Source organism: Podarcis melisellensis (genome assembly GCF_964234715.1).
Source record: "Podarcis melisellensis genome assembly, chromosome: 7".
Classification (NCBI taxonomy): Eukaryota; Metazoa; Chordata; class Lepidosauria; order Squamata; family Lacertidae; genus Podarcis; species Podarcis melisellensis.
Genome location: NC_138539.1, coordinates 86,848,549 through 86,861,231, shown reverse-complemented (window position 1 = coordinate 86,861,231; position 12,683 = coordinate 86,848,549). Strand labels below are relative to the sequence as shown.

The 12,683-nt window shown below is 44.1% G+C and overlaps 1 protein-coding gene and 1 pseudogene across 2 annotated transcripts; both read left to right on the top strand.

Moving 5' to 3' along the window:
• Positions 1-2,474: 2,474 nt before the first annotated feature.
• On the top strand, positions 2,475-5,159 carry LOC309373506 (protocadherin beta-16 pseudogene; annotated as a pseudogene). The gene has a single exon. The product of its transcript is annotated as a protocadherin beta-16 pseudogene (transcript).
• A 2,600-nt stretch (positions 5,160-7,759) lies between these two features.
• LOC309374837 (protocadherin beta-16-like) lies at positions 7,760-10,225 on the top strand (the record flags this gene model as incomplete). Its single annotated transcript, XM_081920010.1, has 1 exon — positions 7,760-10,225. The coding sequence occupies one exon, from the start codon at positions 7,760-7,762 to the stop codon at positions 10,223-10,225; it is 2,466 nt and encodes an 821-aa protein (XP_081776136.1).
• Positions 10,226-12,683: the final 2,458 nt, after the last annotated feature.

Below are 12,683 nucleotides of genomic sequence, written 5' to 3'. Positions count from 1 at the left end.
TTCTTTCAGTAAACATTCAACCTGTTAATAATAATACTCAATCTAATGGAGGTTACAGGTGTCTAATAAAGCACAGCTTCTTTTAAACTTCAGTTGCTTACATTCAGTTATTACGCTTGAGGTAGGTGTTGTAGGTTTCTAGACTAAATGGTAAATGCTCAGCTTATTTTGAGTTATATAACTTCAGTTTCTTAATTTAGTTGTTGCATGGGTGTTACAGCTTAATACTTTGGTTCTTAAACAAGGTGGTACTTTCTGTCAGTCTTCCAACCTTTTATCAATCACACTTTGAAATACTTCTAGCAGTATAACAGACGCAGGGGATCACCACACCCCTCTTAACTGGCTTGGGATTCTTCTCTGTCTAGAAGATCTCTCTCCTCCTGTGTGTAGTGAGACCCAAGTAGTCTGTATCCTCCGCACAGCTTCTACTTCTCCTGGCTCAAACTCAGCCCTCCATCGAACTCCTCTTAAACCAACTCATCTCTGTCTCCGTCTCTGTCTCCATCTCCATCTCCATCTCCATCTCCATCTCCATCTCCATCTAACCACTCCCTCAGAAATGGCTCCTTTTATTCTCCACCCCCTCTGGCTTCGCTGTCATGGTAGCCAATCAGAGAGAGGCTCCAGCCCTCTGGTGGAATTCTGAGGTACTACACCACCAGACTCTGGTCTGGCTCTGCTGTCCATCACACCTGCCTCTGCCCTGAGCCATCTGCAGATGCTAGAGAACCCAGAAGAAGGGAAAGTATTTGTGGCAACTGCACTTAATAGGTATCTAGTATGCCAAGCCAGTAGCTGTAGATGTCGTTTTTGATGGTGACCAAAACATTGCTTCCTAGGAACAGCTCGTGTCTAAAATAGATAGGGAGGAGAATGCTCCTGGCCACAGTTGTCTCCTGAGAATCAAGCAGGCTGGCTAGTGATGATAGGAGTTGTTGTCCAACAGATCTGGAGGGTATCAGTTTGGCAAAGTGTGCTGGGATCTGCGAGAGGAAGCTGGGAGCTGCAGAATGCATGAACTCCTTGGTTGGCTTCACAGTTGCAACTGAACTGCCCAAAGGGCAGTTCATTCCAAAGGGCACTTGTCATTCCTGAGCTGCAGTTTGGCTAACCTTGTAGTAGGAAAACATGAAGCGACTCTACCCACTTCCTGCAACGTCCTACCACCTACAGAAGACACAACGGTTTGCTGGTTATCTTTAAATTACTTATGGAGCATCAAGCATAAAGAATTGTACATTCCCCCCTGTTTCTGAAGTTCAGGTGAGAGTGCCAATCAGAATGTAGCCAAGGCAGCACTTTCCACAAAGAAGAGGGGAGTCTGTGCACCCAGGGGATCCGTGCAGTAAGCAGAAGCTTTTTAAAAATAGAGAGAAATGGGGGAGGGGGAATTTCCCCACTCTCCCCCAGAAAAACTGTCCATGACTACACTGCATGCCCTCAGTTGTTGCTATGCCAGAGATTGCACAGTATATTTCAAAAAGCCACAGCACAGGTGTCTGTATGGGAAGTGAGAAGTGGATCCCTTAGGAGCCGGGAGGGGGGGGGAAAGAATGATATTAGGAAACAGGGGGTGGGAAGCCAATGAGCACCCAGGAGAGGTGATGCAGCCAGAAGAAGCTACCAAGAGGTGGGAGAGAAGGAAGGGAAGATGAAGATGAAGAGGAGGAGTTTGGACTTGATATCCCGCCTTTCACTCCCCTTAAGGTGCCTCAAAGTGGCTAACAATCTCCTTTTCCCTTTCTCCCCCACAACAAACACTCTTTGAGGTGAGTGAGGCTGAGAGACTTCAGAGAAGTGTGACTGGCACAAGGTCACCCAGCAGCTGCATGTGGAGGAGCAGGGAAGTGAACCCGGTTCACCAGATTACGAGTCCACTGCTCTTAACCACTACACCACGCAGGGTCCCTGTCGATGCAGGAATGACAACAGTTGCCAGGCTGGAGGTGGTGGAAAGTGAACAAGAAAGTGGATATGGTAGCTGAGGTGTGGCAGGACATGCTCCACAGCAAACTGAAGGAAAGAAATAAGAGACACAGAAATGGGTGTGGAAAACTGATCCAGAGGAGGGAGGAAAAAGACAGCCAGGGAAAGGAAAAATATTTGCTGGAGGCCCAACCTGTATGAATCACATTATGAAAATTCACCTCCTTTCTGAACAACTGTACAGATACCTGCAGCTGAGGATTATACTTCATGCATCTAATGAAGAAGACTTTAGTCCACAAGGACTCATGCCATAATAAAACTTGTTAGTGTTAAGGTGCCACAAGACTCAACAGCAGGAAAAGTGACAATCATTAATGAGTACCTCAATGGATTTTGATAAGTCAATGATAAGAGGCAAGAAATATATTAAACATTGCAAACCTACAGAACCATTTATGGGTGATGTACCACACTTCAAGCACAAGGTGGTGGTATTACACAACACAAAAGAAATAGTCAAGAACCAGAAGGCCTGTGTCTGCCAGACAAAGGAATCTCAAGGAGAAAGGCAGCAGATCTTCATTACAAGCAAATATTTAGAAATTGTGGGTGGAAAAGGCACCACAACCATTTCTAGATTAAAATACAAGATAAAGGATTTGTCTTGCAAACATACACTGGACAATCAACTGTGGCAGTTGTGTTAGAAAGAATCACCCTGCATTTCAGATCTGACTGGAGGTGAGGCTGGGGGAATGGAAATACATCTCAACCTCAGGCAAGTTATGCTTATTTCCTTATATCTCTGTGCATGCATAGCAATGTGTGAGTCTTTTCGCTATTCAGTGCCAGAAGAAAAGAAAAGTGGGTTTCTGGTAGCGAATGTGCTGAAGGATTTGAGAGTGGATGCAAAGGAGCTGTCTGCTCGGAGAGCCCGGCTGGTTTCTAAGAGCTCCAAGCAGTATTTCCAGCTGGATCCTCATTCTGGGGATGTGACAGTAAAGGATAAAATAGATCGGGAGTCCCTGTGTGGTCAGAATGAACCATGCATTCTACTGTCTGAAATTGTGCTGGAAAAGCCATTGCAGCTACACAGAATTGAAGTTGAAATAGAAGATGTGAATGATAATTTCCCCAAATTCTCTAAAAATCAATTCCTTCTTGAAATACCTGAGCAGACTCCTGTGGATATCAGATTCCCTTTGGAAAGAGCAGAAGATCCAGACAAAGGAAAAAATGCTGTTCAGAACTACACCCTTAGTCCCAATGAACATTTTAGGCTGGATGTGCAAAGTCACAGTGATGGTACCAACTATGCAGAACTGGTGTTAGAGAAACCGCTAGACCGTGAGGAGAATCCACAGATTTCCCTTATTCTGTTAGCAATTGATGGAGGAATCCCAAAAAGAACTGGAACAGCACAAATAATCATTGATGTTCTGGATAACAATGATAACTTGCCTCAGTTTCCACAACCTGAGTACAAAGTGAAACTAAAGGAAAATAGCCCATTGGATACGCTGGTCACAAAAGTTGAAGCCACTGACAGGGATCTTGGTTCCAATGCTCACATCACTTACTATTTCAGCCAAGTGTCAGAAAATGTGTTGAGATTGTTCAAGTTAAATAAACACAATGGAGAACTTACTGTTACAGGGACAATTGATTATGAAGAAAGCTCAAATTATGTAATGAAAATCAGAGCTACAGATGGAGGGGGCCTTTCTGCTTACTGCAAAGTCATTGTAGAGATTGAGGATGAGAACGACAATGCTCCAGAGATTACAATCACTTCCATCACCAGTCCCTTACCTGAGGACTCTCCCCCAGACACAGTGGTGGCCCTTTTCAGTGTCACTGATGTGGACTCTGGAGACAGTGGCAGAACTGCCTGCACCACTGAAGTCAACCTGCCATTTGTGCTCAAACCCACAGAGAACAACTACTACCAGCTGGTGACTCAACAGCCACTGGACAGAGAACAAGCCTCTGAGTATAACCTCACCATCACAGCCACTGACAGGGGCTCTCCCAGACTCACTTCCACAAGAATACTTCATGTTGAAGTGTCAGATGTCAATGACAACCCTCCTGTCTTTGAAAAGCCATTCTATCAAATGCAGTTAAGAGAAAACAATATCCCTGGTCTTCTGATCAATTCAGTTCATGCTGTTGATCTGGACACAGCGCAGAATGCCAAAGTGACCTACTCGCTTTTGCCTGGGAAGGTCAATGATGGCCCCACATCCTCTTACATCTCCATCAACTCTGAAACGGGGAACCTGTATGCCATCCGGTCTCTGGATTATGAGGAAGTACAAGATTTCCAGGTGACGGTGAGGGCTGTGGATTCAGGTTCCCCTCCACTGAGCTCAGAAGTTCCCATTCGCGTTCAGGTCGTGGATGAAAATGACAATGCCCCCTTCATCCTCTACCCTCTCCAGAATGGCACTTCCCCCTCGAATGACCTGGTTCCCCGAGGGGCAGAGACTGGCTACCTGGTCACCAAGGTGGTGGCTGTGGACAGGGATTCTGCGCAGAACTCTTGGCTTTCCTACCAGCTGCTGAAGGCCACAGAGCCGGGTCTGTTCACGGTGGGGGCCCAGAATGGAGAAGTGACCACCCTGAGGCCGGTCAGCAACCGAGACAGCTTCAAGCAGAATCTGATTGTGGTGGTCCGAGACAACGGCCATCCTCCCCAGTCCACCTCTGCCACGCTCAGAATCCTTCTAGTGGACGGCTTCTCTGACCCTTATCTGAAAAGTGTGGCTCTCCCAAAGGAGGAAACCGTGGAGGAGGAAGACCCCAGCCTGACGATGTATTTGATCATCTGCTTGGCTGCCATCTCAAGCATCTTTCTCATTTCTGTTGTGGCGTTTGTTGTAATCAAGTTGCAGAAACGTGAAAAGTTCATAGGAACCTACAACTCTGGAGCCAATTTCCCGGTGGGACCTGATTCCCAGGAGAACTCTGCGGATTCTGGTGCTGGATCTCTATCCCAGGCTTACAACTATGAGGTGTGCTTAGCTGGTGGGTCTCTGAACAGCGAGTTCCGGTTTCTCAGGCCCCTGTTTCCTGTTTTCTCTGTGGAGCCTCCTAACACTCAGCTGAATCCAAGGAGTTCCAATGATTCTGAGGGAGTCCCAAGTCATGCAGGTGAAAGTCAACATATCCTCCAGGTGAGAGTACCATTTGAATGGTTTAATTTCAAATATTTCTATCTCTAGTTTGATAGTAATTTTTATTAAAGTTTCAATTTTACATTCCAAATAAACATTTAAAATATCCCATGACTTCCCTTCTCCTTCCATGATTCATTTTCCATATCCCTATTTTACTATAAGCATTCAAATAAGTTTTCCACTTTTAACTCCATTAAAAATTATTTACTCTGTTGAATTTATCATAATGCTGCCAGTGTTTTCAGCTGTATGCAGTCATTTTTCATATATTTAATAAATGTTTTCCACTCTTCTTTAAATGTATGTTCCTGCTCTCTTATACTATGTGCTAAATCTGAACAAAAAAAAATCCTTCCAGTAGCACCTTAAAGACCAACTAAGTTAGTTCTTGGAGCTTTTGTGTGCATGCACACTTCTTCAGATACCTATCTGTAACTAAATCTGAACGTTCTCCATATTCTCTCAACTTAAGTTGCTGATCCTCTTCAGTTGGGACCTTGCTCATTTTCCTTTTTTGGGCTAAGAAAGCACGGGCTCCAATTGTTGCATACATAAATAACCTTTTCTGACAACTAGGAATTTCAGTTTCGGTTTTTCCCAACAAAAAGGACTCTGGTTTTCTTTGGGGGGGGGGCGGAAGTAGTTTTAAACATTTTTTTTTTCAATTTATTATAATTCATTTCCCCATATACTTTTACCTTTTTACATGTCCACCACATGTGAAAAAAGTTCCCTCTGTTTCTTTACACTTCCAACATGTATCTGATTCTGTTTTATAAATCTTAGCCAACCTACTCGGAATTTGAAACTCTTCCGATTTCTTTTCTATTCAGTTTTACCTGTTTCCTTGCATTCTGTTATTGTTGCATCTTTTGCGTGGGCAGGCGGAGTCCCCAGATCCCGCGCGGTCCCCCCGTCATGTGGAATAACGACTCAAGACAACGTGCTATGGGATTAAATTGGCCACAACTTTATTAAATTTCAAATGTGGGTAGAACTTGGCTCAGGCATTGGGCGTTCTCCCTCCCCAGTCCCCAGCCGGGGACTTAGGGAGCATCAGGGTTATCCAGTGTGGGGGGGGGGATGGGCCGGCTCTGGAGAACATATGTTCAAGCAGAGATAGCCGCCCCCGTAACGCCGCCGCCGCAGGGGAGAGCAATGACAACCTTTTGGCGTACGGTCAAAGCCTTCCTTCAGAAAACCCCTTTAACGGGGAACCCTGGTATCGCCGCCGCAAAGAGGAAGATGGACAAAAGGATCCTGATACCGCCCAAGTTGTGACGTTTTGCTACAGGAAAGGCGAAACCTGCCAATGCAGGGAAATTCCTTTCCAGCCCTTTAACAGCGACCTTAACGTAGCAGCGCCCGCATACCTGTGAAGAAAAGTTAACCTGCAAAACCTGTGAGGAAAAGTTAACCTGCTAAATAAGACATTAACTGAGGGTGGGTAGGGTGGGAGAAGCTCTGGAGCCAAGTGAGAATTCCCAGGTAAGATCCTCCCTCTATTGTGTGGGCAGGTAATCCCTCCCCTACCTGGCCTGGTCTCCGTGGCAACGCTTCCCCCAGGTGGGATTGGACAACTGACTGAGGTAGGCGGAGACCTCCGGGTATCCCACCTGAGGGAAGGCAAAGCCAAGCCTATGCTGTTGGAGCCGCTTCAGATCTAGGGGCTGCACGCGTCCACAGAAAGGGCGCCCCCCGTTTTAAGCGGGGAGTGGTCATTCTTATATAGAGGGATATAAACAGTTGTATTAATATTTTGTGGTTTGATGTGCTATAGAATAACTTCATAACATCTTTAAATCCTCTTTATGGGAGGAGGAAGTATCACACAAAAGCTGAGATGCATGTTGCTTCCATATGATCTGTTTATTGGAAATCCATTCTTACTACTTTAAAAAAAGAAAGAAAGGGGGAAGGGGAGAAATGAGGAAAAAAGAACATAGCTGTGTATACAAATTGATATAGTGTTACTATCCTAATACTTACATAGATATTAATAGCCTGCTACATTCTCTGTGTGAAGGCCATATGGCACTTGCATCAAGCAATAGTAATCCTGCCCTTTCCAAGGCATTTTCCTGTCACTTTCCTTTTTGCAAAATGTTTGATTGAGGTGGGAGGGAGGGAGATTGTTCCACAAGAGCATCATGTGTGCTGCGTGTCTTGAATTTCCCATTATGAGATTGAATCCCATGCACAACAGTGTAGAACAACCACAGAAGGAATGGAGTGCTTTATGCTATCTGAACTAATTCAAATATGAAAGAGGCATCTTCCTACTAATAAAACAGTCTTTTATGAACAGAGAAACAGTGAATCTGAACCTTTCCTGTCCAATATAATGTGCACTGCATTCAGTGTTATTTACTGAATCTTAGTGGCTTTTCTTTGCTCAGCCACACGGTGGTAGTACAGGCAAAGACATGGACTGGAATTCAGAATTTTGTGAAGGAACTCACAGGAAGCCATGAGCAAAAAGGTGGCTGGAACAAAGGACGGGTGACTTTCCTATGCGATAAAGAGATGACATAAAGTACAGCAAAGCCATCAACACGGCAGCATCAAATTCATTTCCACAGCAGCAGAGATTATCATTGGATGACTGTCAGAAACTTCATGTTTTGGCCAGAAATTCTTGAGCCATGGGAGACGGCTACAGAAAGGAACAAGGTCTGTATTTTTTGCTTTTCCTTTGTCTTCCTGGAGCACTGAGTATTTCACTTCACTATTCTGTGCCTGAAGAAAAGAAAAGGGGGTCTTTGGTGGCTAATGTGCTGGAGGATTTGAAACTGGGAACAGGGGAGCTCTCTGCTCGCAGAGCCCAGCTGGTTTCTAAGAACACTAAGCAATATTTTCATCTTGATACCAAGACTGGGAATTTGTTGATAAATGATAAAATAGACCGAGAAACATTATGTGGCCAGACTGATCCTTGCTTATTACACACTGAAATTGTCTTGCAAGACCCCTTAAAGATCTTCAGTATTGAAATCAAGATAGAAGATGTGAATGATAATGTCCCCAAATTCTCTAAAAATGCATTTGATCTGGAAATTCCTGAAAATTTCTCACCAAATACACATTTCCCTTTGGAATCTGCCCAAGATGAGGACCTGGGTATAAATAACATTCAAAACTACACTCTCAGTCCCAATGAACATTTCATGCTTAGCATGGAGAGCAACAAGAATGGAAGGAAATATGTGGATCTTGTTCTGCAGAAGCCATTGGACAGGGAGAAGGAGCCACACTTTGGACTGACTCTCACGGCTGTAGATGGAGGGAAGCCACAGAGAACAGGCACGGTTCAAATAAATATTGATGTTCTTGACATTAATGATAACTCCCCACAGTTTACTCATTCAGAATATAAAGTAAGGTTAAAGGAAAACAGCCCACGGGGTACTCTGGTCTTCAAAGTGGAAGCTACAGATTTGGATTTTGGCTCAAATTCTCAGATAACGTATTCATTCAACCGGGTACCAGAAGAAATATATGATTTGTTCCACCTAAATGAAATCACTGGGGAAATCACCCTTTCTGGTCAGCTTGATTATGAAAAAGAAACCAGCTATGACATGAGCATTAGAGCAACAGATGGAGGTGGTCTTTTGGGACACTGCAAGGTCCTGGTAGATGTTGAAGATGTGAATGACAATGTCCCTGAAGTGTCCATCATATCCATCACTAGTCCTTTGGCAGAGGATTCTCCGCTGGAGACACTTGTGGCTCTTTTCAGTGTTGCAGACCAAGACTCCGGAGACAATGGCAGAACATTGTGCTCTGTAGAAGTAAACCTTCCTTTTGTCTTAAAACCCACCATGAATAACTATTACCAGCTTGTGGTCCAAAGTCCCTTGGACAGAGAGAAGGTCTCAGAGTATAATATCACCATCACAGCTGTTGACCAGGGCTCTCCCAGGCTCACTTCAACAAGAGTTATTAATGTTCAGATCTCAGATATCAATGACAACCCTCCAGTATTTGAAAAGTCTTCATGTGAAATGCAGATACGGGAAAACAATATTCCAGGACTGCTCATTGGCTCAGTCCGTGCTGCTGATCTGGACACTGAGAAGAATGCCAAGGTCACCTACTCCCTTTTGCCTGGGAAGGTCCCTGATGGCCTTGTGGCCTCTTACATCTCAGTCAACTCTGAAAGCGGAAATCTGTATGCCCTCCGATCTCTGGATTACGAGCAGATCAAAGATTTCAAAGTGACGGTGAGGGCTACAGATGGAGGGTCTCCTCCCCTCAGCTCAGAAGTTACTGTCCGAGTCGTAATCCTAGACGAAAACGACAACGCTCCCTTCTTCCTCTACCCTCTTCAGAACAGCACATCCCCCTGCAATGAGCTGGTCCCCAAGTCGGTGGAGGCCGGCTACCTGGTCACCAAGGTGGTGGCTGTGGATGGAGATTCTGGCCAGAACTCGTGGCTTTCCTATGAGCTGCTGAAGGCCACAGACCCTGGTCTTTTCAGCATAGGAGCCCAGAATGGGGAAGTGAGAACCAGGAGAGCCCTGAGCGAGCGAGACACCAGCAAGCAGAGACTCCTGATAGTGGTCAGGGACAACGGGCTCCCTCCCCAGAGCAGCACTGCCATGCTCCATGTCCTTCCCGTGGGTGGCTTTTCGGATCCTTATATGAAGGCTGTGGAGGTCAGTAAAGAGGAGCACCAAGAAGATGGGAGCTTGACCTTGTACTTGGTGATCTGCCTGGCTGCAGTCTCCTTTGTCTTCCTCGTTTGCATTGTTTCCTTTGCTGCCATCAAGATCTGCAGGAGGGATCCCAGGGAAAGTTTTATCACTGCCCCTCCTCACTTCCCACCTGCCAGACCCGACATCCCAGAGAACTGTGGCGATTCTCAGAGCGGGTCTCTTTCCAGGAGTTACCACTACGATGTGTGCTTAACCGGGGGGTCCTTGAGCAGCGAGTTCAGGTTCCTCAGGCCCCTCATTCCTGTCTTTTCTGTGGGGGACCCAAACCTCAATGTGAACCAGATCCCTCCGTCTGCTTCCCAAGATATTCCTGACCAGGCGGGGAAAGAAGAATCAGAGGAAAAGGTGAAATTATTTCCAAGTCCACCAGTTAATCTCTTTGCTTGGTAATTAGGCATTTGAGATGTTCTTGTATTTCTTTTGAAATTTATTGACAATATATTTTGACATTTCAGAGCATGCTTCAGTTTAAAAATGATCTGTTTATTTCAAGTTCATGTGAAACTTTTTTTCTCATTTCCCTCTGTCTTCATCACTGGTCCATCCTCTCCATCTGATATTTCCTCGCTCCTCCTCTCTGCTTCCACCCTTCCATTTCTCAGGCAGGCCACCTCTTCCCAGCCCATTGTTGAGTTCAGATTCTTTCCTTCAGCCCTCCTGCTATTTAGGTCCTCTGACTTTGGACTTTCTGTATATTAAAACTCACTCAGAACATCATAGCCACTGCAGATACACCAATGTGTCCCAGAATATACCTCCAAGGTGTGGACGACATACCTGTAGCTGCAGCTGCTGAAGTACCTGTACACGGGAGTCCTGATTAGAGCAGGCTTCCCAGTTATATACATGGCATTATTTAGAGGGACTTCTTGCTGGTGGCACCCCACCTGTGGAATTGCGTTCCAAGGGAGGATCACTGAGTACCCTTTTCAGGGTTAGATTACCTTTTTATTTATCTGGGCCTTTTAAACCATCAGCATTTTGAGCAAACAAATCTGGGCCCTCATAGTTTTCTGTTTTATAATTTGAACTGTTAATATGTTAAGGGCAGGTAGGCTGACTTGTAATCTGCCATTATTATAAACAATGTGGGAGAGGGAAACATAAGCAATAGAAGTCTGTATTTTAATGAATCAAACCATTGGTCCAGGTATCTTTTCAGACCTACTTGAGGATGCCAGGGTTTGAACCAGGCATGCTTTGTATGCAGAGCAGTTTTTTTTAAACCACTGAACAACATGCTCTTTGATGTAAGAATCAGGTTCTGCAGTTTATAGTTGCAAAATGGTGCAACAGACTGAATTGAAACCTGGCATTGTAAAGAAGTACCTTTGAGGATGGTCCATACCAAACCTAGGCTAGAATGAGCTGGTTGTGTAATGAGGGACTTTGGTGGCAAATTGGCAGGTGCTCTGCATTTTCTTAAATGTACATCAATGGGGGGCTTTTCCTGGAAAGGTTTCTCTTTTGGATTGTATCTTTTGCCAAATGCTTTGTTGACTTAGGTAAACAGGAAAGTCTAGTATGTGTTTTAATGGTAGTGAAAGATATTCATAGTTCTTATTTAATATTTTTTTTTGGCCAAGAGGATGTCCTCACCCTGAAAAAGATGGAGGAGACTTTTGTTTTTTTTATTATTATTATTTTTTTAAATAATTTTATTAAGGTTTTCCAAATTAAAACAAATAAAATCCAATTCATAAACTTTTTCCAATATCCAGGACTTCCCCTCCCCACCCCCTCTTGTGTTCCAAATCTTCCAAAAAAGCAATAATATTCAACAAATTCTTATTCCCAAAATACACTCATCATCAATAACTCAATTTATCCAAATTTCCATCCCCTAAGGTCGACCTATTCCCTTCCACGAGTTCCCCCCTTTCAAATATAGTACAGATGAAAATAGAATAAAAACAAACAATAATTTTACAACCTTTGGATTCCAAATTTCCCTCCCCTCTTTCCCTGTTGCGTTCCTCCTATCCCTCCACTTCTAATGTCTTCCTGATGAACCCACATTTCACTAAACCCACATCCCTCTGGTTCTTTACCGGTCTTTTTTTTTTTTAAATTACAGATGTCCAATCATAGAAGGAGTCTATCAAAGGGGGCCCATTTCTTCTATCCAGATTTTTATATCCAGGAGTATAAACTCCAATTTTATATCCATAAGCTTGTCAAATCTGGATATCCCAAATGTTCCCACTCCAGTTCTGTCCAGTTCTTGTTGTTTCCTTGTTCTTGTCAATCACTCTCCTCCTTTTTACTTCCCTGTTCCCTCACAGAAATGTTCTTTTTCCAAAGGCTTCTAGTGTCTCTACAGAGGCTTGTTATTCAGGAGCAAAACATTACATCATGTTCCTTTCATTTTTCAACAGATTAATCCATTGTTTCCAGTAAAGTGTAGGCCTCTGTAGACAAAATAATGTTCCATTTCTGCAGTTTCCCAGGAGATTAAAAGTTCTATCCAACTGTTCAAGTTTCCCGTCGAAAACACATGCAATGTCCCTCAGCTCCTCTAGGTGGATTACAATAACAAAGTTCCCTTCCAGATCACATCCGCCAGTCCAAATAACTTGTAAATCCTTATTTGAAACAATTTATCTCCAATTTATAACAAATGTAACCGGCAAAGTCCTCATAACAAAGTCTCAATTTCATTCTTCCGTTTTGACAGCTCTTTGACAGCTGTCAAAACCTCCGTTATTCTTCTCCAGGCATTTTCACGAATCGCTCCAGGGATTCCGGGGGGGTTGCTTTTTAATACGAATTCCACTTTTCTCCTCCAGCTCAATCTTATAAATTTCCCTCGCGAAGTTGCTAGTTCGGCAAGATAAGGTTCCTCTCG